Source organism: Melospiza melodia, chromosome 15 (assembly GCF_035770615.1).
Source record: "Melospiza melodia melodia isolate bMelMel2 chromosome 15, bMelMel2.pri, whole genome shotgun sequence".
NCBI classification, from domain to species: Eukaryota; Metazoa; Chordata; class Aves; order Passeriformes; family Passerellidae; genus Melospiza; species Melospiza melodia.
This window is the reverse complement of record NC_086208.1, coordinates 847,730-871,854: the sequence shown is the minus strand read 5'-3', so window position 1 is coordinate 871,854 and position 24,125 is coordinate 847,730. Positions and strand designations below refer to the sequence as shown.

General features: G+C 40.7%; 1 protein-coding gene across 3 annotated transcripts; it reads left to right on the top strand.

The window, feature by feature from the left end:
* Window positions 1-1,585: 1,585 nt before the first annotated feature.
* On the top strand, window positions 1,586-23,765 carry ICE2 (interactor of little elongation complex ELL subunit 2). Of its 3 annotated transcripts, XM_063169259.1 has the most exons (15): window positions 1,586-1,671; window positions 2,547-2,651; window positions 5,109-5,376; window positions 6,392-6,511; window positions 7,806-7,940; window positions 8,303-8,419; window positions 9,482-9,641; window positions 11,152-11,336; window positions 11,810-12,764; window positions 14,680-14,858; window positions 16,276-16,405; window positions 20,585-20,669; window positions 20,761-20,811; window positions 21,784-22,039; window positions 22,688-23,765. In XM_063169259.1, exons 1-15 carry the CDS (start codon window positions 1,643-1,645, stop codon window positions 22,868-22,870), a joined length of 2,958 nt encoding a protein of 985 aa, XP_063025329.1. In that variant the 5' UTR covers window positions 1,586-1,642; the 3' UTR covers window positions 22,871-23,765. The 3 variants fall into 3 exon arrangements, with proteins under 3 accessions (XP_063025329.1, XP_063025332.1, XP_063025330.1); XM_063169262.1 differs by lacking the exon at window positions 5,109-5,376 and having other exon boundaries at window positions 1,655-1,671; XM_063169260.1 differs by lacking the exons at window positions 1,586-1,671; window positions 5,109-5,376 and adding an exon at window positions 1,898-2,037.
* Window positions 23,766-24,125: the final 360 nt, after the last annotated feature.

Here is a 24,125-nt window from a genome sequence, read left to right as displayed (position 1 = left end):
GTCTGACCATGATCCAGAAATAGACTCTAGCATTCATCTTTGAAGCACTGTATCTGGAAGCAGCCTTCACCTACAGATAACTCTACAAAAAAAGGAGTGTAAGTGATAACTGCCAGAACGGTAGCACTAAGCAGTGCCATGTGTTCTACAGCAGCTCCATGTCTACAGCAGTCAGGACACTGAAAACACAGACTTCATTTTCTTATCCTCAGGCCATGATCCTGCCCAGTCTTCCCAGTCACAGGACAGTTCCTAACCACCAACACAGAGTTAGGGAACAGCTTTTTAAAGAACTGTATAGTTCTATCTAAAACAGGAGTTTTTCTGAAGTGAGACAAACTGAGAACTCCCTCCTGTGCCTGCCCATGAGGAAAGCTGAAGTGCATTAGGAGGTGGTGGGTTTGACCTCTGGTTATTTCACAGGACCACAGAACTGCTGAGGGGGACAGGGACTTCAGAGGCCCCCAGCAGGCTCTCCTTGAGCTGGCTGCCCAGGACCATGCCTGGCTTTTGAGTATTTCCAAGGTGACTCCAAAACTTCCCTGGGCAACCTGTGCTACTGTTTCATCACCCTCACAGTGGAAACCTGTTTCCTGATGTTCATGTTTGTGTCATGGAAGTACAAAGATAAAACAACAAAACAATCAGATACTGTAGGTTTTAGAGAGATGCAGCCTGAAGTAGGATTTAAGCTGCCACATTCACCAAGATAAGCGTTCTCATAATTCAGCTACAGAACTGTTACCATACCTGGGTTGGGACCTAAGATCACTCCTTGCAAGGGGGTAAATTCCACGGCTCGGCTCTGGGTGGGTCTATCCAATGGGACAGAAAACCTTTCTGGTTCTCTAAGATAAACAAATCAAGAGGGCAGAATTAAAATCACTATCCTTAAAACTGATCTGCAAGCAAGCTGAAGACTCCCTTGTTTGGTGGGTTTGGAAATAATTGTGAATCATCTCTGGGTTTTCCTGTATTTATGTAATAGTGCCCCATTTTAATCACAGGACACCGGGCACACACTCTGCCCTCATCATTTCCCCATCTTTAGGGCATCACCTCTTCTTGTACCACAGGCAAATCAGTTTCCATCACCCAGACTTACGGGCTGTGAGAATACCCGAATTCCACATTTTACCACACTGGGAAGCCTGCCCATCAGTTAAAAAAGATTTCGCGGCTCTGCTCACAAGAAATGAGCCAGGAAAACTGAACGCCTGAGAGGAGGGAAGCTGCCGAACGCAGCCTCCTCCAGGGGCGCCTCAGCCCTCACGCGCCTGCAACGGCGCAGTGACAAGCGGCCCCCCTCCCACCTCTGCACGCCCGGAGCGGGAGGAGCCACCCGGGGCACCCACCCTCTACCCAGGGCCCCACCTCTGAAAGAGCCGGGGAGGGGCGGGATGCGCCGCCCGACACATCCACCTCCTGCCTAGGCTCCGCCTGCGATCACGGAGCAAATCTCCAACATAATTCGGCTGCGCGCCACCATTCGCCCCGCCCGCCACAAAATGGCGGCCACACTCTGAGGCGCTGCTCGAGCCCGTTTCCCTATTGGCTAAGTCAGACCACCTGACGCATGCGCCGGGCGCTGATTGGCCAGTGTCGTGAGGCGCGAAGTTGCCGCCCTGAAGGCTTAGCCAAGATGGCGGCCGCGGGGCCGCCGCTGACATGGTGAGCGCGTCTCCCTCTCCTTGAGCGGCCCGGCCGGGCGTGCCTGAGGCGTGGGCGACGGACGCAGCTCCGCGCTGCCCCGCCGGCAGCGGAACGCACTGCGGCCCGGGGGGAGCGGGGCGGGCTCGGTTCCCGCCCCGCCGGACGCCGCCCCGAGGGGGCGGGCGCCATTTCCCGTCGCTCCCGCGGTGGGAGCGGGCTGAGCCCGGCCGGGCTCCCCCTCAGGCCCTGCGAGGTCCCGTAAATCCCGGCGGGGATTCGGGGCGGGGACCTTGGTGGTGTTTCTAATACGAAAAGCTCTGCAAATACGTAATTCGGCTTTTTAACCCTAGAGAGGCGAGATTTGTTGGAATTTTAGTTTGTGAGGTAAAACGTAAATAAAGTCTTTGCTCGTACCTTACACAGTAGTTAGGGAGGTTGGGATTGTATAAACCCCGTTGTTTTGAACGACTCCATTCGCAAACATAAAAAGGCAATATAGAATATCATACCAGCGTAGAAGACAGGAACAAATCTTTTCTGAAAAGCTAAAACTGGTGTATTTTTCTCAAAAGTTCCAGCGATTTCAACCCAGGGTTTGTTTTTGATTCATGAACCTGTGAAAGTGTGAAATTCTCATCAGAATTTCACCATATCTAGAATTGATTGTATTAATGAAGTTATTTCGTACTGTGCAGAATACATATTTTGCTATCAAAAAATATAAGGCATTAGTATAAATGTAACTTCCATAAAAAGAAAATCTGGAACCTCTATGTAGGTGGCATCTCTTTTTTTCATATAAAATAATTCTTGGTTTTGTTTCTCAGGAGCAGAAGTGGCCTTTAATTTTTGTTGTTTTGCTATATATTTATTTTAAAATTTTCTTTTATTAGGGATATTCCACCAAAAAATGGCCAAGAAGTATTTTTCTCCCATGAACTTTACGAGAAACATTCCTTGTCCCTGAGCCTCTCTGAACTCTGGCATTTATCACACAGGTATATTATTTTATCATTTTGTGCTCTCTGTTACCACGCCATGGATACATGCCCGTGCTGTTTTGGGGAAAGCTGCATGTTGTTTGGCACACAAGGGTTTGTCACTGCTGCTGGCCTGTGCTTTTGTGCATTGTGAACATTGAGAAAGCAGGAGGAGTCCAGCTTGAGTGCTTTGCTCTGGGAAATGAAGCTGTGTGAACACAGCTGGTACAAGTAGTGTTGTTTTTGCACTTTCAGTGTCATTTTCATATTTGCTTAGGTTGAGGAAGCAGAATAACATTGATTTCACATAGTGAGAAGTGTGGCTCCTGCTGCTGCATCTCAGCGTTTGGAGGGGACTGTATTTAGACTCTTGGTTTCAGAACTTTCAGAGCTGATAAGGGAGGTGAATGTGCCTGGTGCATGAACCTTCACTGGGAGGAATGTGGGTGGGAAACCATGAAAGTGGGGAAATAGTTTGTCCAAGAGGGGAATTACTGTGTTTTTATGAACTGACAATTTGAGGGGGCTGCCTGTTATATCCCATGGCTTCACCCCAAATCTTTAGCTGGAGAAGCTGTTCTGGTTCATGCCTATTGGAGCAACTTCCCTTGAACTGGCAAGGTGCAAGCACAGCCTCACAGCTTGTTACTGGTACTGCTGTGGGATTCTTCCTTAGAGGAGTTCCTGGGGTGGACACTCAGGAGTGGGAATTGTGGCCAGCTGTGTGTGGTTTGGGTGGCTTTACAGCCAGAAGAAGCCAGAGAGGTTGCACCTGGTAAAAATCAGAAATGGATGGAGCTGGGTTGTGTCACCAGAGTCAAGAGGAAGAGAAATTACACCTGTTGAAGCAAGTGTGGAAGTAAAAGCTGGAGGAAATTTGCTAATTTGGGGGAGTTTCTCATAGATATTTACAAAAGTGGATTTTCTCTTGGTGCAGAAGCAGTGGAAGTTGGTTGCTGATAAAATGAAGGGGAAAAATTTAAGCTGTCAGCTCAAATAGAGTATAATGCTGTAAATATGGCCAGAAAAGCTCTGTCAGATTATTTTGGTTTGCACCCCAATGAAGACTGTGACAGCAGTGCATAGGGAAATGATCTTGATGTGCTGCCATTTCATTGGGTGCTGAATACAGCCAATTTAACTGCTAGAATTTCTTGATGTTCTTACACTGGCATATCTGAGTCAGCATCTTGTTGCTGCTCCAGCTTAATTAAATTTGCCAGTTTGTGCCACAAGGATGGACACATTCTGCTATTTAGAGAGACAGCTGTGAAGTGTTATTAAGAGCTGTGGATGTGATACTGCTGGGTTTGAATGACACTGGAGATGTTTTCTACTGCTGAAATAGTATCTTAAAAATATGCTTTTTCCAAGATCAGCAGTTAATGTTCATTTTCTTAGCCTTAAATATTTTCCTCTCTTAAGTACAATTATTTTAAATAGCTCAGGGCTAGGCTGGTTGGCCTTTGTTTACTGGAGCTGCTTTAAGAACAGGCTTTATGTTACTTCTTTATTGTTGTTAAAACAGCCATGCCCCTTGCCCTACCCTACTGTTATTTTTGGTGACTGATTCCAGCATTGTTTAGAGTAGAAAATTAAATGCTTGATTTGTGTACTCTGGAAGAATTTCTTCATTGAAATCTGGAATTTCCATTGTTACAATGAAGTAATTTTGATTTCCTTCTTCTGCAATGAGAGAAAGGCTTCTTCTAGTTAAATCTTTCTCCTTTACTGTCAGAACTGACTGACAAGTGTGACCTTTAATTCAGTTTCTGAACAGTGGCCACCAGTGAGTGATGAAATGTGGAGATTCTTTATCCTTTCATTAATAGTGTGTGTTTCCAGAACAAATATTGTGTTTCATATTTAGCTTGTTAACACCATTTTGCTTTTTTTTTTTTTTTTAAGAAAATTGTAGGAGGATAGAATGTAAGAAAATAAAGGTAGTGTAGAAATAATCTTACCCCTAAGGAGTTGCAGCTGGGCCAATTATCAAAGATTATTTGATAGCAATAATCAGGCCTGCCTTTAACAGGCCACAGCTGAAGCAATGAGAAGAAGATGCTGTAAAAGAGTGGGGTGGCTGCTTGAGAGGGGCACTGGAGTCAGCTGGCTCCTTTGTGAAGGGGAAAGAGTCAGGGCTCTGAGGAGCTGCCCCACGAGAAACACCAAGAAGGTTTGGAACTTTTGTGATAAGGAGACAACAGCATGGAGCCCTGCAATGAGGTGATAACAGAAACCCCCACCTTTTTTGTTTATTTGTTTTTAAACCAGTTGCAGAAGTGCTGCTGGCCCTGAGGGTGAGTCTGATTGTACAGGTGAAGTTTTAAGAGCAGTCCCCTGGCACAGGTAGGAATTGGAATGGCAGGGTCTCTCACAGCAGCTCAGGCTTGCACAGCTGCCTTTGTTGTTTCTGACTGATATTAGTATTTGTGTGAAAGCTGTAAATTGGTTCATTTATTACTTTTCTTTCAGAAAGGCAAAGAAAAATGCAGAGGCATTGGCAAGCTCTTCAGAAAACAGACAGGCTGGTGGCCTGCAGGCTGCAGAGTCACTTGAGGGGGAGGCTAAAGGCCCAGCTGATGAGCATCCTCTCCCAGAGCCCAGACTCCCCTATCCATTTACCTCTTGTTTGACTGAAAAGGAGCAGAAGACATACTTGTACCTGATGACTAAGTTCTCAGACAAAAGAAACCATTTCCAAGTTAATGAAGCAAGTCAAAGGGAATTTTTCACATATATGGTAAGATATGAGCATATGACCATCAGAAGGCGAGTCATACAATTTTTTTTTCTTACAAAGAATATAAGAGAGGGGAAAAACTTGTTTTGAGTTCCATTTGTCATAAAATTCATGGTATTATGAAAGGTAATAAAGGTTTGAAGTACTTAGGATAGGCTTTATAATAGATATTGCAAGTGTATTTGGTAATTTCATTGAAATTGGGGTTTTGGGGCTTTTTTGTTTCGTTGGAGTTTTTTTTAAGTGAGGATAAGTGTAGATCTTAGACAACTGACCAAACACCCTCCAGTCCCCCAAAAACCCCTTTTTTTGCTGAGGAGGAAGTTTAAAGTTGTCCTTGCTGTGATTTTAGCATTTCATAGTGACTGTAGCAGCCTTAGTTAGTGTTAGGCTGTGGGTACCCTTTGCTGTGATCTTTGTGAGCCGTGCTCATGGGCAGGGTGAGCTCTGTGTGCTGCCCTGCCCTGCTGAGCTCAGCCATGTGTGTGAATGGGCCACCTTTGTGTTGGCTGGGAGCATCATTTTAGTTGAGTCCTGTAAAATGTAATTAATCAGCAAATTGTTTTGAGCCATTGCATTTGCTTTCCCATGCTTCGTTATTGATACTGCTTTATTTAATGCTGTAACAGTGGAAAGAAATATTGTTTCCAGGCACATCAGTATCTACTGTGTTGTTGTTTCTTACAATTTCTCATGAAATCAGAACTCTTTGTGACTTTGTGGTGTAAACTTCAACAACCATGTCTTATAACCTCTCTATAAATGTCTGTATCAAAGGAAACTTGCTGTTTGTGGGGATGGTGTGTTGCTGGTTCGGGATTTTTTTAAAGGAAACTGGCCTTGCAAAAAATTTTTTTACTGAAGTGAAACTGAACACTTGTCAAATTGAGTAGCAAGTGGAATTTTTCCTTCCCTCATATCATTACCTGTACTGTCTCTCTGGAAATTTTGTTGCTTACATGTCTAGTATAGAGGCTTCTGTTTTGTCTTAAAAATAGTTTTTTCCTTCCCCTAGCAAATGAAAGAAGTAGTAAGCAATGAAATTGCAGAATTTATGAAATTTGCCCAAAATGCTGCAAAGAGCTGTGCCCAGGATTATGATGCCATATCTGAGGATGCCCTACGTTATACTGAGGTAATTACCAATGCCATGCTTCATTCCAGCCCTTCTTAAAAACCATCTTGGGATCATGGTGAGGATGGGTAGCAGTGCTCATGGTGGTGGGGCTGCCTGCCCTGCTGGTTTCTGTTGGGATGAGATGGGCAAGTGGCCATTGCCCCTCTCTGCACAGGGGGCTGGGGCTGGGCTTCATTGGAACCAAAAGATGTCCTAGAAGGAATCACTGCAAACATTTATTCATCAAATAAATCAATTGCTTCATTCTATTCAGGAAAAGAGAAGCTGCATTCCAAGTGTGCATTTCCATTGGGAAGTGGCTCCTGGATGATACAGATATAGATCTAGGTATAGATGCACACTGCTGGGCAGAGTGTGAAGCTTACCTGCACAGCAATGCTGAGTAGCATGTTATAAAGTGACTGTAATTGGAGGTTACTGAGGCTTTAATCATAACCCTCTGCTAGTTCATGCTGTGTTAAATATCCACTTTGATGATTCTAAGATCAAACATGAATGCAACTTTGTGCATCGTTCTTGGGTTTTTAGCACGTTTTTTGAAAAAAGTTCATTAAACCTTCCCATTACTGGCTTAACACAGAGTTTGGGCACATGTGAAGACAAAGACTTTGCTTTCTTTATCTTTGCACCCTGAATATTGGGATTGGCTTTGCAATTTTGTATCTTGTCATCTGGCCACAAAATGTGTCTCCAGACTTCAAGTCCTATTTATTGTTGATACCCTGACTTAAAAATGAAGTAGAGGCCTATGTTTTGTTTTAACCAACTTGCAGAAAGCACTTTTTCTAGTAACTAAATAAAATCTAAATATCCTAAATACTTAATTCAGGTTTTGTAAAAATTTTGTAGAGTTGACAGGACAGTGAGTTTCAACACAAATGGAATCATCCTGTGCCTTTACCTTTGTGACTTTTGCCTAGGCTTAGTGTAACCTGGATAGTAACACAAAAAAATATTCCTTCCTCTAAAAACCAAGGTAAATAACTAAAAAGAAAATTACCTATTTAGCACATTTCAGGCTGTACTAAACTGCAGGTTTTTAATTATTGGCCTGAGTTGTGTGCTTACATTGTCAGCCTTGCTTACAAAGGGCTGAGGAGAATCTGGAATACATTGCAGTTCTTGTAGCAGTGATTGTGAGAGTATTATAGATCTGAATTGGTACCTCTAAGTTTTTAAATGCACCTTGAAATTATAGAAAACACTTTTCAAAATTAAAAAATCCTCCCAAAATCCCCCATTCTTATGAAAGATACAAATGCATACATTATTATTCTTTTTTTTGTGTTAGGAATTGCTGCGTGCATGTATTGGACATGTGCAGAAGTATCCAGAGGTTTACACTCTGCAGGAGATCATGAGTCTCATGGGAGGAAAGTTTCACACACAGCTGACCCTTAGGCTGGAAAAAAATCTTCTTGCAATGGTAATGCCTTATGTACTCAGATTGGGTTTGTGGGGGTTTTTCAGTAAGTACAATTACATCACAGTTGTGTTAAGCAAGGATTAGGGGTTTTTGCAACTATTACCCAGTTTTTGAGTTAGGGGTTATACTTTATAATTTAAATCATTAGTTAAAACTTTAATGAAATTATTTTGGTAGTAAGTCTGTTAACCCTTTTCACCGGATGTTTGCCCTAAAAAGATTACATTAATAGTGTGTTTTCTCTTATGTAATTTTATACTGGACCTGTGTAAGTTTCTAATATTTTTCTTCATCAGAAATGCAGTGTTGGGTGAGCATGATTGCTGTGAAAGCTGTTTTTTGATGCTGCTTGATTTCCCCAGGGTACAGCAAGACGTGCTAAAACAGATTTCCCTTCCATGCCTGTTCAGCTGCCCACAGACTATGGCACTGTTACATCTATGATAACCCCAGAAAAAAAGGCTCATGTGATGCATAATGTAAGTAACCCTTTTGTTGTTATTTTTAAGGCATCTTTTGTACACAAGTGCAATCTGATCTTTTTATGTGTTGAACAGTTTTTAGACTGCATTGGACCATTAAATAGCTGGTATTTCTGTTGGTATTCTTCTACTGGGAAAATCAGGGAATTTTCTTGCTGTAGAACTGAGGGGTTTGACTGTTTATTCCACATAACTTTTCCTCAGCTATTTTAAGGAGTTTCTTCACATATTAAAAACCAAGCTTTCACCAGCAGCACTGTAATTTCAGAGACACTTGCTGAAAAAAGGAGCAGAGGTGATGCAGGAGAATGGTATGAGCCTCCAAGCTGTTAAACAGAGCCCTTCTGATGGTGGCTGAGGTGGCAGCAAAAAGAACATAAGAACATAGCTGGGTTTTCTTGCTTCTCTCATGTCCTCAGTGCTCCTGGGCTCCCATTGTCTTCATAGTCCTTGATTGTTCTTCTGCCTCATGAGCATTCCCAGCCTCCTTCCTTCATGGAAATATGCACTTGTAAAATTTAACAGTTTTATTATTTCAGTTCTGAATTTGTGTTCTTGAAGAGCTTACATTTGTTTTAAGGTTCTTTCTATCTAACTGGTATTGAAACAGCTGTGCAGTTTTAACCATACTTCAGTATTAGATGTCTTTATTGTGCTGTTGGTTAACTCCTAAGAAGCTCTGTAGTGGATATTTGGGAGTTAATCTGGTTTGGGGGATTTTTTTTACTTCAGCATGTTCCTGTATTTCATGATTATCTAAATTCCTGTACAACCTAGTAATTCAAATGTATTGAAATTAACTGAAAATACAAGTTAAAAAGATGTATTTTCTTATGCTGTAAAGTGAATGCATTAGATTGAGCTAAAAACCTTCAGGGAAATTGTTTTTTCTTTCATTTCCTTTGAAGCCTGGCACTGTGGTAGTCTTTGGAATTTTTGGGGGGCAGGGGTTGTACATATCCATTTTTTGTTGAGTTTGGAGTTTGTCTTGTAAATTTAAATTTATGTGTATTTCTTAAAAGAAGAACTTTGGAAGAAATAACTTCTTTCTCTCTTTAGGACATTAGTACAGATTCAAATGCAGAAAAACTTGCTTTGAAATATTGTCCCCAAGTTGTTTTAAGTAATCAATCATTATTTACTCTACTGAATAACCATGGACTGAACTACAAGGAGCAGTGGGAAATTCCAGTTTGTGTTAAAATGATCACTGTTGCAGGTATGGGATGTTTCTGTTATTAAAACTATGGGAAGGGTTATCCAGAGAAGCTGGAAAGCTGATCCAGGGTCACTGGATGTTGTTTCCTGTACCTTTTCCATCTTGTTGCTGGGAATAGGAGCAACCTCTATGGTTAGTAAATGTTGAATTGGGACATTCAGCTCTTTTCCACCTGGGGGGAAAAAGCCAAAAAAAAAAAAAAACCAGTTAGGACCAGTTTTGCTTTTCAAAACTCTAAGTTGTTGTTCTTGGAAATAAAACAACTGCATGAACCTGTTAAAATTATCAAGTGAACTGATTTCAGTAAAATAAAAAACCAGAGAAATTATAAAAAACCAGAGAAATTCTGAAATTTTATGAAAAAGTAAAGAGCAAACCTTTTCTGGAATCAAAAGGATCTAGTTACATCACAGAACAGTAAATAAGGAATGAATGTCCATGGAGATAATTTTTTCAATTGCAGCAGAAAATGTTTTAATAAGCTGATGAACTCACCTGACTGCTTTGCTTTACTTGTCAAGATTACTTCAGTAATCTGAATATAAATTTCCTCCCTTACACTTTTTTTTTTTTAACACAGTATGGTTCATTCAAGTATTTATAATGTTTGTTCTGTTGGAATGTCCTTCTGTGCTTCTAGCACAAGTTTCTATAGCAGACTGATAGACAGTAAATAAGCTATCAAATACCTGCAACATTTACAAATTTTCATTTTCCCATGTAAATTAAATGATTTTATCAGGAAAGATAAAGCCTGACTCCTTTTGTAGCAGCATTACAGTTTTAAAACCTAATTTTTGGATCCAGAATTAACACCTGAAGGGCGTTCAGATGGTGATAGGAATACATAGAGGTTCTTGAAGGGTTTCCCTGTGCCTTCCTTTTCCACTTCTCCCTGTAACCAACCCCTTGCTTGAATTTCCTTTAGTTTACAAACCAGGAGACTCTGGGGACTGTGTTCACCGTGTGCCTTGGCTTTCTCTGCTGGGATAGGCAGGGCATTGCTTTTATTTTTGGGGGATTCAGATGTAAAAGTGTGTTTAGGTCAAACAAAGGAGTGGGGCAGCAAAGCCTGGACAGAGTTTACTGATTAGAGGAGAAATAAACTGCAGCTATCTCTGGCAATGAGACTTAAAAGAAGAATTGACTTTCAAACAAGGAAGAAGAAAAGATCTTTTTGGAAAGCAGAATACATTTGATGAGATGATGCTGTATAGGAAATGATGAATCCTCAGTTCTTATTTTATAAATTCTCTACTTAGAACTGCATTTGAAATATGTTCAGCTGTTAATGTGGTGAGTATTGCTGCTGCAGGATCACAATAATTCACACCATATCTGGACATACTTTTATCTTCTGTTGTTAATGAATGAAAGGATCATTTTTCATTTATTCTGATGTTATGTGCAGTGGATTTGACTGTAATTGGAAGTTGAAAGATTTATTATTTAAATTATAGCACAGTCTTTCTTTCTTTCATTAATATGTACTCTTTTCATTCTGGGGAAGGTAGCAAACCAGCTAAAGTGGTTTATGTTGATCCACCTCTGCTGAGAAAAGAAATGACAGTACGAGAGAGGAATCAAATGTTCCATGAAATTCCAATGGATTTCCTAGCAACTAAAACATCTTACGTTCCAATTTCTGATGTGTCAATGGACAAACCAGCTGAGGACAGCCTGCTTCACTGGGATGTATGTAGATTCACATATTCTTAAAAATAAGCAAAACTAAAACCCTGTTAGAATTCCTGAGTTGCTTTTCCTATGATAAAGGGAAATTAAGGTTTCTGTTGGTGGTTTTTCTGTTGTTGAGTTACAGACCCTGTGTTGTTCCTGTAAGTGCTTCCACATGGGCATCTCAGCCTTAATATTTACTTCATTAAAATTTACTTCATTTTTTTTGATCAGTTTGCTTCAGTGGAAGAAGTTTTGTGAACTTGTACTCTTTAGAAAGGCCTTTAAACTTGGGTCCCTTAAATAGGACCCAAGATATTCAGTGCTAAACAAGATCAATTGTTTTTCAATTGTTGATCCTCTTTCCTGACAGTGAAATATGGATGGTAGAACATTTTTTTGTGTTTTCAGTTCAGCAATGTCTCGTTTCTTGTTTTGTTTAATTGTTTTGGTGTGTTTTAATTTTATGACTTTCTCATCCCTGTGGTAAGGTGGGTCCTGACACCTACCAGTGCAGGACAGTTCCTCCTCCAGATGCCTCAGGGATGGACTTCGATGATGATCTTACAGAGCTTGAAACTTTTGGAGCAACAACCAAGCTCTCAAGAACTTGTAAAATGGAAACTGCTTTTCCTACAGCTAGTAACACTGCTAAAACTCTGTCTCATGGCCTAAAAGTGGGGGGGAAGAGTTCATCTGCCATAAGCAGAGGAGGTGAAGAGGAGAAAACCACCCTTTCTGAGCAAGAGCATCCAGCACGTGCCAGCGTGCAGCTTCCATCACTGGATGGCATTCCAGGCTGCAGCCCTCGAGAGCATTCTCCTTGTAAAAGCTCTCAGTCAGTGGAGGCAGGGCTGGGCAAAGCACAGCATGTCATGGCCAAGGAAGTATTGGACAATGAAACAAAATTCAATCCTCTGCCTGTTGCAGTGAGTTCTGAGCAAGAGCCTGATGGTGCACAGAGCAGAGAGCCTTACCCCTCGTTCTGCAGCAGTGACACGGATGAGGAGCGCCTGGTGATTGATGCAGAGTGTGAAACCGCTGCTCCCTGCAGGCCAGCTGTGCCACCAGCTGCTTCCTCTGCCTCAGCAGAGACTGCCAGATCTCCTTGCCCTGCCCAGAGTCCTGCAGCAAGCAGCACTGACTGCTCACATACCACACATCAGGGCAAAAGAGCCTCCAAGAAACCTCCAAGGAAGTTATCCAAAGAATTGGATCCTGTCGGGCAAATTTTGAAAATGCAAACTGAACTCCTCAAGTCCCCTTCCCCCAAAGCTCCTGAGCCAGTGGTGAGCTGGGATAGTTCTGATGCTGTGCCAGCCCAGCTGCCTCAGTCTCCAAAGGCACTGGTGACCTCCAGCACAGAGGCTGTGCCAGCCCCAGCCTCCAGTGCCACCAGCTCCTCTAGAAATACCTGGACGTGGCTTTTTGAGGGAGTGCCAAAGAGTAAGTGTGCTCTTTGTGCAAGGAGGAGAATTGAACCCAGTGTGTCAGTAGAGCCTCAAGTTAACAGTACCTTTTCTGTGTGGGAATTAGTCTTGCACACAGAAGGGAGTGCTGGGAGCTGTTTGTCCACAGAGGTGAATGTGAAATACTGTTTTACTGTAGAGAAATAAGTTGTTATGCACAAGGTTTTTAAGAAGAGAAATCATTTGGTAGTGGAACAAGTTCTTTTTGCGTAGAAATTCGAATATTTGAGTAGCCTAGTCTGCAAAAGGAGTTTCTTGTCAATCAAAAGTAGAATTATTTAAATTTTTGTAGAATAAAAATCAAATTATGCAATTAAAAATGGGGGAAAATTAAATTTGTATGTCTTAAGTTTTAAGCTTCCTGGTTCAGTTGCTGTTGCTTAACTCCCAGCACTCTGTCCCAGAAGGCAAATGAGGATTCACTACAATCCTCCTCCCAAGTTTTCAGGCCATTAGCTGGGTATGGAATCCCTGCTGCCCCTGGACCTTAGCCCAGAATTACAAGTTGTGAAGATCCTGGGGACCATGGCCCTGGAGGTTTTCCTCACGTGCCCAAGTTGCATCTGAACTCTGAGCAGCTGAAGTTAGAAACACTTCATTGTGTTGGGTAACTATGCAGGAAAGCAGATAGGTTGTGTCAGGACAGTTGCTCTCCTCATATATTTAATTCCAACAAATCCATGCTTATTTGTGGGAAAATGTTTGGTGTTTTCTGAGGTGGTGTGCATGTGATCATGTAGGAATTAATTACTTAATCTATGGGTTAACACAATTAATTCTGTTCTAGTTGAAACTGTTATCACTTCCTATTGCATTAACTGAATAATCACTAAGGCCGTGTCTCCTCCCGCAGTTTGAAAGGCTGAGGCACGATGTTTTATTTCTCTCTGTTAAAAAGATGGAGTGTAGAATTCAGATTTTATAATAACATTTTTACATAGAGATTGTTAAACCAATATTGCCAACGTGCTGAAAAGTGACTGTGTAGGACTAGAAAGCCTAATTCTACAATTGGGAAGTTCTGTAACAAGCTGAGTAACCTCTTTGCATGTGTGTTTTGCACAAAGCCAGAATTGAGTTATATATTTTACTAACAGAAAATGACTTCCAGTTCCTTGGGTAATATCTCCCACAGTGTGCATGCACATAAACTCTAAATGTAATGTTAAAATGTGTTTGTTATAGCACTACAGCAATCCCTATTTGTAGGTATAGTTTGGAGACATATTTCCACATATCAGCAGGACAAAAAGAGAGAATTGGATGCATTTGCAGCAAAGCAATCTGGAGTTTCTGTGTTTATTTGAAACCTTTTGTTGAAATGTTTCTAAAGGTTGAAGGGATGTTTGTTAATGTCCTCAAAGCTGCACTGGGAGATGCAGCAGCACCTTTTGGATGTTCTGGTGTCCAGATTGAACTCCACGTGGTGGGAGACTTGTGCTGCCATCCAGACCTGAGACCTGAGTTACTTCAGTGCCTGGTGAATGGATGGCAGCTCTCAGGGGCGACTCATTGCAAATAAATTTTTTCTCTCCTTTGTGCTGAGCGAGTGTGGCTTAAAAAGCAGCTTTTGAACTATTCTGTACCAGAATGGAGTCTCACATTTGGAGTTCTCTTTGTTGGTGTGAGAAATTGAATGATGTGGGACTATTTAGAAATAGATTCTTTAGGAGAAAATGTTTCCCAATGTAATTATTTTAATTTTTTTTAATATATGAATTTTTTGTGCCTAACAAAGTAGTTTCCACCCCTTAATCATAGGAAACAGAACAGATCCTAGAGTAAAAAAAAAAAGACTGAACAAAAAACTCTACTGCAAGGGAACAAAGCTAATCAGCCTCATTGTAAAAACGTCCCAGCTTGACATTTTCTGCTTTATTCCTTTTCTCTAGCAAAGCTGCCCAGTGAACTCCAGCTGCTTGAGGAAGACCCCTCAGAGTATGAGGCACCTGAGGAAGGCAATGTTGTGTACAAGCTGTTCAGTTTGGATGATCTGCTGCTGCTCGTGCGCTGCAGCGTGCACAAAGTCAACTCCCTGACACAATACCAGAAAAAGAAAAAAGCCCAAAAGGTAAGGGCTTTGTTTTCAGCTGGTTTTGGTTTGTTTTTTTAAACAGCTGTGCTCAACTCTGAAATGTTGGCATTTCTGGGATTCCCAGTCCTTGGTAGCATTTATGCTTTCACTGAGACTTTGCAGTGTGTCCTCTGTAAGTAAATATTTGTTAGAGCAGGACAGGGAAGAATAACTTGTGATTTCTTTAAAGCTACTTGATTAGGAGATAAGGAAGTGATTCTCCATTTTTTACTACAGTAATATGCCTGGGTAATGATACTAATGTAAAAAAAAAAAAAGTAATTTTGAACTATTCTTAAAAGTTAATGGAGTAATTAGGGTTTGGCCCAAGGCTTTGAGAATGTTCATGACCATAAATTCTTTCAAGCAGGACTCAGCCTTGCTATTGTGCCTAGTTAAGCAGGGAAATAGGAGATAAAATGAACAACAGAGAATCCAAAAAGAAATTCTGTTTGTTCTGCTTGAAAATACTGTGGCATTTCTTAGCAAGTAGTTTTTCATGAATTAAATGGTTTGAATGCAACTGTAATCAAAATACTCCTTGCAGCATCAAGAGGAGGAAACTGTATTCTGTAATTCTCAGTAATTTTTTAAGAGTCCTGTGAATCCTTCAGAAAACTTGTTGTGTATGTCCCTCCTGAGAATCCCAGAATTACAGCAGGCAGGTGTTTTGTGAGGTGTTTGTGCTATGTTGAAATGGAAATCATCATTGTAACACTGATTACTTGCCAAGAGTCTGTGCTTAGCATCTTGCTTTGAAGAAATCCCATCTTTGTGCTATTGATCCACTGCTTATAAATGTCTGGAATAACTGCTTCATTTTTCAGAAACCAGTCACTTGGTTTTGTTTATTTTTTTCAAATTTTTGCTTAAATTTAGGCTGGGGGTTGTCAGTGAGGACTGGCAGTGCTCCTTAGGGTTAACTCACTAGTTAGGGTTGCATCTGATTTCAAATGAGACTTCAAGCATTAGGTTCTGATTTCAAGTGAGATTCTGACAGGAGTGAGAAATAGCAGAATTCTGCTAATAATGGGCTAATTAGAAATGTTGTGTGTTTTTTCTTAAATTGCTGCAGAGGGCAGTAGAGCACAGAAGTGGAAACTTGAAATTAATTTAGTCACATGGAACAATTACTAAGTGTCAGAATTTTATTATTTGTAAAAGCTTGCCCGGGCCTTTTCTTTCTTTTTCTTCCCTCCTGTTGATTTCACCTTTCTCTGTATAAAGTCTCTGTACTCCAAAGTTTGTACTGTGGATTTCACAAATTGTGAACCTTCAAACAAAATCTCTGAAATGGCTTTGTTACTTCAGCTATGGTAGAGGACTGTGGTTATTAGAAACTACAAAATGTACTAAATTGTGGAATATTTTTGGACAGTGAGTGCTAATTTCTCTCCTATCTTCTCTTTTCCAGCCAACTCCCATATTCCTGTTGCCAAAACTGGAGTACCAAGCCTACTATGGTGTGGAGGCTCTTACAGAAAGTGAAGTGTGCCAGCTGTGGACACAGAGCATGCTGCATTCTAAATGCTTATTTTATGTTGGTAAGTTCATGTCTTGAGGTTTTGCTTAAGCCACGTGCATGTGTGAGTATTTGTAGAATAACAGGAGAGATAAATATTTATAAAAGGTGTATTACATATATCCTGTCTTATTTTGACTTTCTATTTTTGTTTGTTTTTTTTTTTTTACGTCTGTCTTCAGTCAGTTTTTTGTCTAAAATTTCTGTTGGGTGCTGGATGAGGAAATTGCAGCTTTGGTTTTAGATAAATAGTATCAATGTTGTGTAGAAAATGCTGCTTTCATGTTTGTACAATGACATTTTAAAAAGTCTGGGAAGTTTTTATGTCTGTTGAGATATATGTTGTGTATATTATGAGAAATTAAAATGATAGTTATATCATTTTAGTGTGACCAGATTATTTTAACAACCATTTTAATATATGGAGAGCTTTCTGATACCAATTATCTTGTAATTAATATGACTTTTTTAAAAGGAAAATTTGCAAGAAGTGGTTAGTTGAAACTTAGAATATGCTTGGCACATGCTGCTGAGTGAGGGCAGTCCTGTTTGTGCAGTGAGGGGATGTTGTGCAGTGGGATTGCCTTGCTTTTCTTGTAGAAACAAATCTGGGCTTTTGGGTTGTTATGGCAGCACTTGTGGCTTGTGGTTGCCTAACCTTTCCACTTGTGCACTGCATTACACTTCTGCTGTTGTTGGCTCACATCAGAATGCTATTTTAGAAATGCTAACTTCTGTTTTCCAGTTTCTAGGCAAGCTCCCATAGAATTATTGGGACTAAGTGAAATCTAATGCATTTGCCAATTGTATCCTGGTCTGTTCTCTTTATTCAATGAAAATTATATTTCTAATTTTAAACTTTAAAAGCAGTATTTGATGTGGTTTTTCCATTCCATTAAAAAGAAATCATTACTAATTATGTGCAGGGTTCCCTGTTTGTAACTGTGTGTTAATGTACAGTAGAGGCCTTGCTGTCTGGGTGAGCACTGTCTGGGTGCATGCTGGGTATTTACCCTGGGGATGTGTCCAGCACACTGAGCTGCACTGCACTTGGGCTTCCTGCAGCAAGTGTTATCAAAGTTTTTATTAACATTTCTGGAGTGGCAAGCAGTGTGAGGAGACAGTGACCTGTGGAGGGAGGGCTGGTGTTTGTAAAGGAGTGTCTGTCTAATCTCCCAGTACAGGAAATTGGAGGTATGGCTTGCACAGGACTTTGCAGACAGCTCATCCAGCCACCACCTCTTTTTATGGAGGTTCTTGGGAATGCAGGAGACAGCAGGGTGGGTGTGCAGGTGCTGTTGCAGCCACAGAGCCCTCCCCTTCCAGCATAGCTTTCCTCTGTCTCCTGGAGGTCCCTGCTGGCTGTGGAGCTGGCAGTGCCCTGGGCTGGCCTCCAGCACATCTCTGTTGCCATGCTTGGGATAAAGTCAGCAGTGCTTCTCACTTCCAGGGATGTTCCAGTGGTGTTGGTTTGTCAGCTCCTGGAGCCACACTGCAGAAGCAAGGCCTGGGGCACACAGGAGTTCTCCTCCTGTGGGCTCTGAGGGTTCTCTGGGTTGTCTCTGTCCTGCTCAGTAAATGGGTGCTCCTGGCCTGTGGGGCAGATCCTTGGTACTGCCATGTAGTTTCTTACAGAGTAGGTAAAAAAAAAATATGTGGAAGTAAGTATCCATTCTATGAAAGAGCATCTCCCACAGTTTTTAATAGGCAGCTGTTGTCATATTCTGCATGGGGAGTTTTCTGCCCTTGGTGTATTGCAGGGTAGTTGTGAAATTCTGCCTTTCAGTTTGTATTCTTAAGGGAGCTGTGGCAAATGCAGTGTTGCACTCAGATTTACTCAGAGGGCTCTTTGCAGCAGAGAGCTTTGTCCTGAAACTGCAGGGACAGTTCTGAGGGTGATGATATCCTGGTGGTATGGGCAACTTAAAATGGGCTGAATCTCTCATTCTCTGTCACTAATCTGATACCTGATAGTGAGACTGCTGCAGTGATCTGCTCAGTGTAAGGAGAAAGGCAGAGAGCTTCTGAAATCATGCTGTAATTTGAATTATTTTAAGTGAAAAGCTATGTTCTATAATAAAAGAATTTTTAAATTGAACATTTTGTAAAGACATAAAGTTACTGCTCTTTTTGAATTTGCCTCGCAGTATGAGTGTGGAAGTATGGAGCAGCATGGTTTGAAAACTATCATGTTACTAACACAGTACCTACAGCTTGCATTCTTGGTCAGACAGTTAGTTAAGCCTTTAACTTTTGAATTTGAAGCATGTAGCAGACTTCAGTGTTAAACTGCATGGGTGTTTTTGGCTCTTGAAAAAGCTCAATTTTCTGTCTCAGCCATCTCTTGTATTGCCAAGTAAGTATGGAGGAAAAGTTCTTTGGACCTTGGTCTGTGCCCATAACTGTCCAGCAGTGTTGTGTGGGACAGAGGGAGGATCTCAGCTCTGCTGTGACTCAGGGTTGAGACAGAAATCAGATGTGTGACCATGGCCTCCAGCAGCAGCTGCAGGGGGGAAATGAAGCTGAGGTGGTTTGTTTAGGATGTTCTCAAAAAGCAGAGATACCATCATCAAACAAAGAGCACTGCCTTCCTCCTGCTAGCAAAGCTCCTGGCTTGGTTGTCAAGTCCCCTTGCTGCTCAGATAGGAAATGCTCTATCTGCAAAGGCAGTAATCTCTGGGACAAGCTTCCCAAATAAGGCACTTGTACTTGTCTGAGCAGTAAATAAACTTGTGATAAGCTTTGCTGATTAATAGGAGCATTTTACCCTGAGCATTACTCACTTATTTGCATTGAGTGCCAAAGCAAAACTTTCTGCAAGAACAGTTTACTTTCACATGAATGGAATAATATTGGCCTTTAAAATTAACATTATTTGAAGAATGGGTAGGAAAAAAAATACTTAGTCTTGGATAACTTAATACATGTCAAGTATTTTCAATCAGTCACTTCTCCAATATAAGATGCAGTTATATAAACTAGGTGGAAATAGTTCATAGATATTTTGTAATTACTATTTTTTCTCAGTTATGTTATGAGTGTGTTTAGAAGTAGAGAAGTCTGATTTGAGGAGAGGCTGGTGAGGAATATAGAACTCAAACAGATTTTTTAAAATTATATTTTTAATAATGACTTCAAGCCTCTTTTTGTAGTCAGCAATGTAAAATGCAAAGTTTTGCTGCTTAGTCTTGCACAAAGTACTGATATCAAGAGAAGTAACAAATGTACAACATTTAAAAGAAATGGGTTGTCCTGGTGCATCTTTTTTAATTTGTTAAAGTGAGAGTTATTGCTTAGTCTTCTTACACAGCACATAAACTTAGTGATGGCTAGCTTGGAATGTGAAATGCTTTGATTTAGCAGTTTTATCTGTGCAATTGAAGCATTTACACTTCCTAAGAGAGCAGATTTGTAGCAAGACAGTAAATTCCAGAGTAGGCTGTACTTTATTATGCTGCCTTTTCCTCATCCTCCTTCTGGGAGCTGAAATAGAATAGATTTCTGGGGAAACCTCAGCATGGAAAGAACCAGAAGGCAAAGTACAGTAGACAAATCCATGTCCAAGCTATATTGGTGATTCTTATTGCTCATCAAGTGAAATGTGGACTAAACTGTCCTTGGCAGCCTTTATTTTAAAAATGTAATGAGGAGAGCTTTGAATTGTTGCTTCTCTCTGTGTCAAAGACAAAGTTGTTAAAGACAGCTTGCCATGATCAAGGCCTGACTTGTAAATTGTAATTCCTCAGGTAAGGAAGGGGGGGAAAAATCAAGAGACAAAGCATCCCTAGAAAGTCATGCAATGGATCAGAATAGAAAAGCAAGCATGTTAAATGTAAAAGTAAATTAATTGCTAAAGATCAGCTTTTGGCATCTGTCCAGGGAGGAAGCAAAGGGTGAAATGAACTTGAGAAAGTGCAAGTAAGTGATGAGCTCAAGGCTGTGTATCCCACACAGCACCCAGGATGTAAGGTGTGCTGGAGTCAGGCATCTCTTGGTGTGCAAAGACAGTCAGGCTACAGATGCCCGTGCTTAAAGCAGCTGCACATTTTACTCTCTGTAATGGTGCAGCCTTGATAAGTACTTTGCACTGTTCAATGCCAAAAGAGCAAAGTTTTTTTATCCTTCTAGAAAAGTCTGCAAATTATGCTCTTATATTTGTTTGGTTTTATTTTTAGTGTATTAATTGAATTCCTTTTTTCAGGACATATTGATGCTTTTACATCAAAGCTTATTATGCTAGAAAAGATTTCTTCAGCAGCTTTAAGAGAAAAACTTGGACTGATTAAGTGAGTGTTTTTATTAACTTTTTTAAGCAATGAATTTCAAACCCTAACAAGCCTTGCAAGTTACTACTTTTGCCATTTTTTTCTTTCACAGACCTGCCAATTCGTTAAATATACTTCATCATGTTTTGAAGAAGGTGTCCAAGTAAGTTCTCAGGTTTTGTTCATTGTGTTTGCTTGCCACATTGCCCAGCTCACCCTGTTTCTTCTGTAGAATGTTTGTCTACTCCCATTTTTATTTCTTCATATACATAAAGAAATCTATATTTTACAGGTTCTATTGGGTCTATCATAGCATAGTGCAGTAGTGTGTAAAATGTGCTTGGTACTACAAGGTTGGCATAAATTATGCAAAAGAATAAGAACTTGAGGTTTGTGAACCAGTTTTTCCAGAGAGCAAAGTGGACTCTTAGGAGCTGAATAAACAGTTCCCAGGAGTGAGGTGTAATGTTCTGTACATGGCTGACACATGGAGTTTGGGTTTTGGCAGTCTTTCTGCTTGATCTGTAGAAATAACCCTGTGTTCATTTCTGCTCACCCTGACTTACAGCAGCTTTTCTCTGTACATCACTGCAGCCTTTCTCCTGCTTCTTTCCATTGCTGCTTCAAGGCTTGCAGCCTGCAAGTGTCTTGATTTTGTTGGTGAAGCCTTTTCATTCAAAGTAGAGGGCTTTTCCTGCTCTTTATAATTTCTGTAGGTTCATGATTTTTGACTTAAGATTTTTGGTATGGGCAGTTGGTTGAACCTCATCTTCCTGATTAAACCTGTTTAATCCTGTGGGTTTGAAAGCTCATCTGTTCTGTGTGTCAGTTTGCTAACATGGATGGTTTTCAGTGTATGCTTACATGTTTAGATGAATATGATGACAGTCTGTACATTGTTGATACATTAGTACATGATTAATACATTATAAACACATTAATTGGTAGGTATTGATAAATACAGTTTAATTAATGCTTTCTTGTGCACAGTCTCTTTTATAAAACATCTAAAGGGACTAAACATTTAAAGATGTTCTGCTTTTGCATTAAGACCATATTAACTATTCTGATCAAATAAAAAAGCTCCAAAAAGCATTTAAATAATATTTTTCATTTGGAACTTTTCTCGTTCTAGTTTGGAGGAGGGCTCTTATTTATTGACTCACGCTGCAGGAGATTCCTCAGTTGCAATTTACAAGAGTTCTCTTGACAAGAGCACGAGATCATCCTACAACTTGCACAAAGCTCACTGTGATCTGCCTGCTGTCCCTGCCACTCTGTCAGTCCCATGGGTTCCCCTGGATCCCAGCCTCCCTTTGCCCTACCACATCATTCATGGGAGAGTTCCCTGCACCTTCCCACCTGCACCCTGGCAAGGGTGGAAACAGAAGGTCAGTGTCTCACTTGATGGAAAAGCACATCAGCAGTTTAGGAACAGCCTATTTCAGTCCCTTGGGGTACAGCTGGTAGAGTTTACCTGTCATCTTTGGGGGTCAGAAATTTTTTGAGAATCCATCCAGCTTTGTAATTTGTGTTGGTGAATAAGTGATTTTTGTCATGCTTTAGAAATTTCCCAAAGATCCTGCTCTCCCCTCTATTATCTTTGAGATAGTTTGACCCTTTAAAAGTAATAACATTTTCAAGCATGATTTTTCTTCAGCAGACACTCATTTGTGTAGAAGCCATGTGGTAACTGTGCCAGCTTTGTGCATTGTGAGTTGGTTTTAGCCACAGCCTGACTTCATATGAGGGCAAAATTGTTGTGCATCCATTCCTAATTGCCTTGTGCACTTTGCTTTCTGCCAGAAGGAGATCCAGGAAAGAGGCAGGACTGGTCACTCCTCACTGCTGCCTGTGAGCAGCTGTGCCCCTGCAGATGTGCCCTGTGGGTCTGTTTGAAACTACATGAATTAGAAGGCAGTTGTCTGAATGTAGTTGTGTGTGTGTGCTCAGTGCAGATTGAAGATGATTAATTCTGGTAATTCCAATTTGGTTTTCTGAGTTGTTTTTTTTCCAATTCTCTCTCCTTGTGTGTGTAGATGGCTGGGGTGAGAGGACAGCTGGACACACCCCACGAGGGAAGGCCAGGAGCCAAGGGCAAGCCAGCCAAGCCTGCTAGAAATGAAGGTGTGGCTCCAAAGAAGCTGAGGCAGAATTTCTGCAAGCAAACAAAAGTGAAGAACAAGTGGAAAACTAAATTCAACAAAATGCAACCAAAGTAGGAATAAGCCTGGAGAAGAACAAGAGGACACAGAAAAATCTGAGGTTTCTTGCAGCTTCAGAGGAGCCAGAGCAAGCTGGCAGGGGAAGAGGCTCCAGTGGCTGGAGCATTCTGTAAACCTTTAACCCTTTGGTACCTCAGGGGACATGTTTCAAGTGAAAATCTCAAAATCTCAAAAAAAAAAAGAGGTAAAAAAGGATGTGGCTGCAGGCACTTGTCTGGTTATGGGGAGCAGTATCTTCTGTTGGTCTGGTGACTTTTCTATAAAAGCTGCATCTTGAGTGAAGCAGTGGCTGACAACAACCTCTAATAGCACATAACCAGAAAAAGAGCTTTTCAGCTTTCCCAGTTCTTCCAGATTCACTACAGATTTTAAAGATGTATTTTACTTAGTGCATTTTGTACAGGAGGAACAACTTGGATTTAATTATTTAGCTTTTTTGACACATGGTGTCTACTGGCTTTAAATAAGTTCAAAAAATGCATTTTTCATTTTAGAATGGTGTAACAAATGAAGGACAAAATCTGTGTGTATTTAAGTAGTAAGGGCCATAAATTTGCATTGGAAAACTTAAAAGTGCAGCTAAACAAGTAAAATGATAACAGGAGAGCTGCACTGTTGCATGTTTAAACTGCTGTCACAAAAAGTAGAGGTCTTAAAGGTGTTCTTCCAAGTCTTTTGTTTGGAATGAGGAAGTTACCAAGTACACACATCTGATCAAGCATTCTTCTGCTCACTGGGACTTGATAAGACATGTTTTAATGTCATGAGGGTAAAAATAAAAAAAAAAATTGTTTACTGGAGTATAGCTGCTAAAAAATCCTGAACGTAGGGATTTTTTGAAATCAGGATGCAATAATGAATATATATTAAAAACTTCTTTGTGAAATACAAAGCACTCTCTGATGGCTTTTTTCCAACTGTTAGATGTATTTATTCAGTTATTCAGTTTATTCCTTTTTTTGGACCACTGCTTGTTTTATCTCCAGTATTGATAAGCCGAACTTGTGTTTGCAATTTACAAATAGTTCTGATTCAAAATCCTAAATGCCTTTAGAGCCTCCTCATAATAGAAATACTTCAGCTGTGAGTCATTTTTCCCAGATAACTGACTCTGTCTGGGGGATTCAAGGAACTTTTCAGTTTGTTTATATATAAAACTTTTTGCCAGACTTGTTTGGAATTTGCTTTCCCAATGCAGTTTCATGGGAAGAAATGTGTGGTCTGTTTGTTCATCTGTCTCTGTGCCTTTTAC

Excerpts from the sequence above, each read along its gene's own strand:
- ICE2 (XM_063169259.1), top strand. The coding sequence starts at position 1,643 with ATGGCGGCCGCGGGGCCGCCGCTGACATG. Across the intron at positions 7,941-8,302 it reads AAAAAAATCTTCTTGCAATG|GGTACAGCAAGACGTGCTAA; the intron begins GTAATGCCTTAT and ends TGATTTCCCCAG. Across the intron at positions 8,420-9,481 it reads AGGCTCATGTGATGCATAAT|GACATTAGTACAGATTCAAA; the intron begins GTAAGTAACCCT and ends TTCTCTCTTTAG.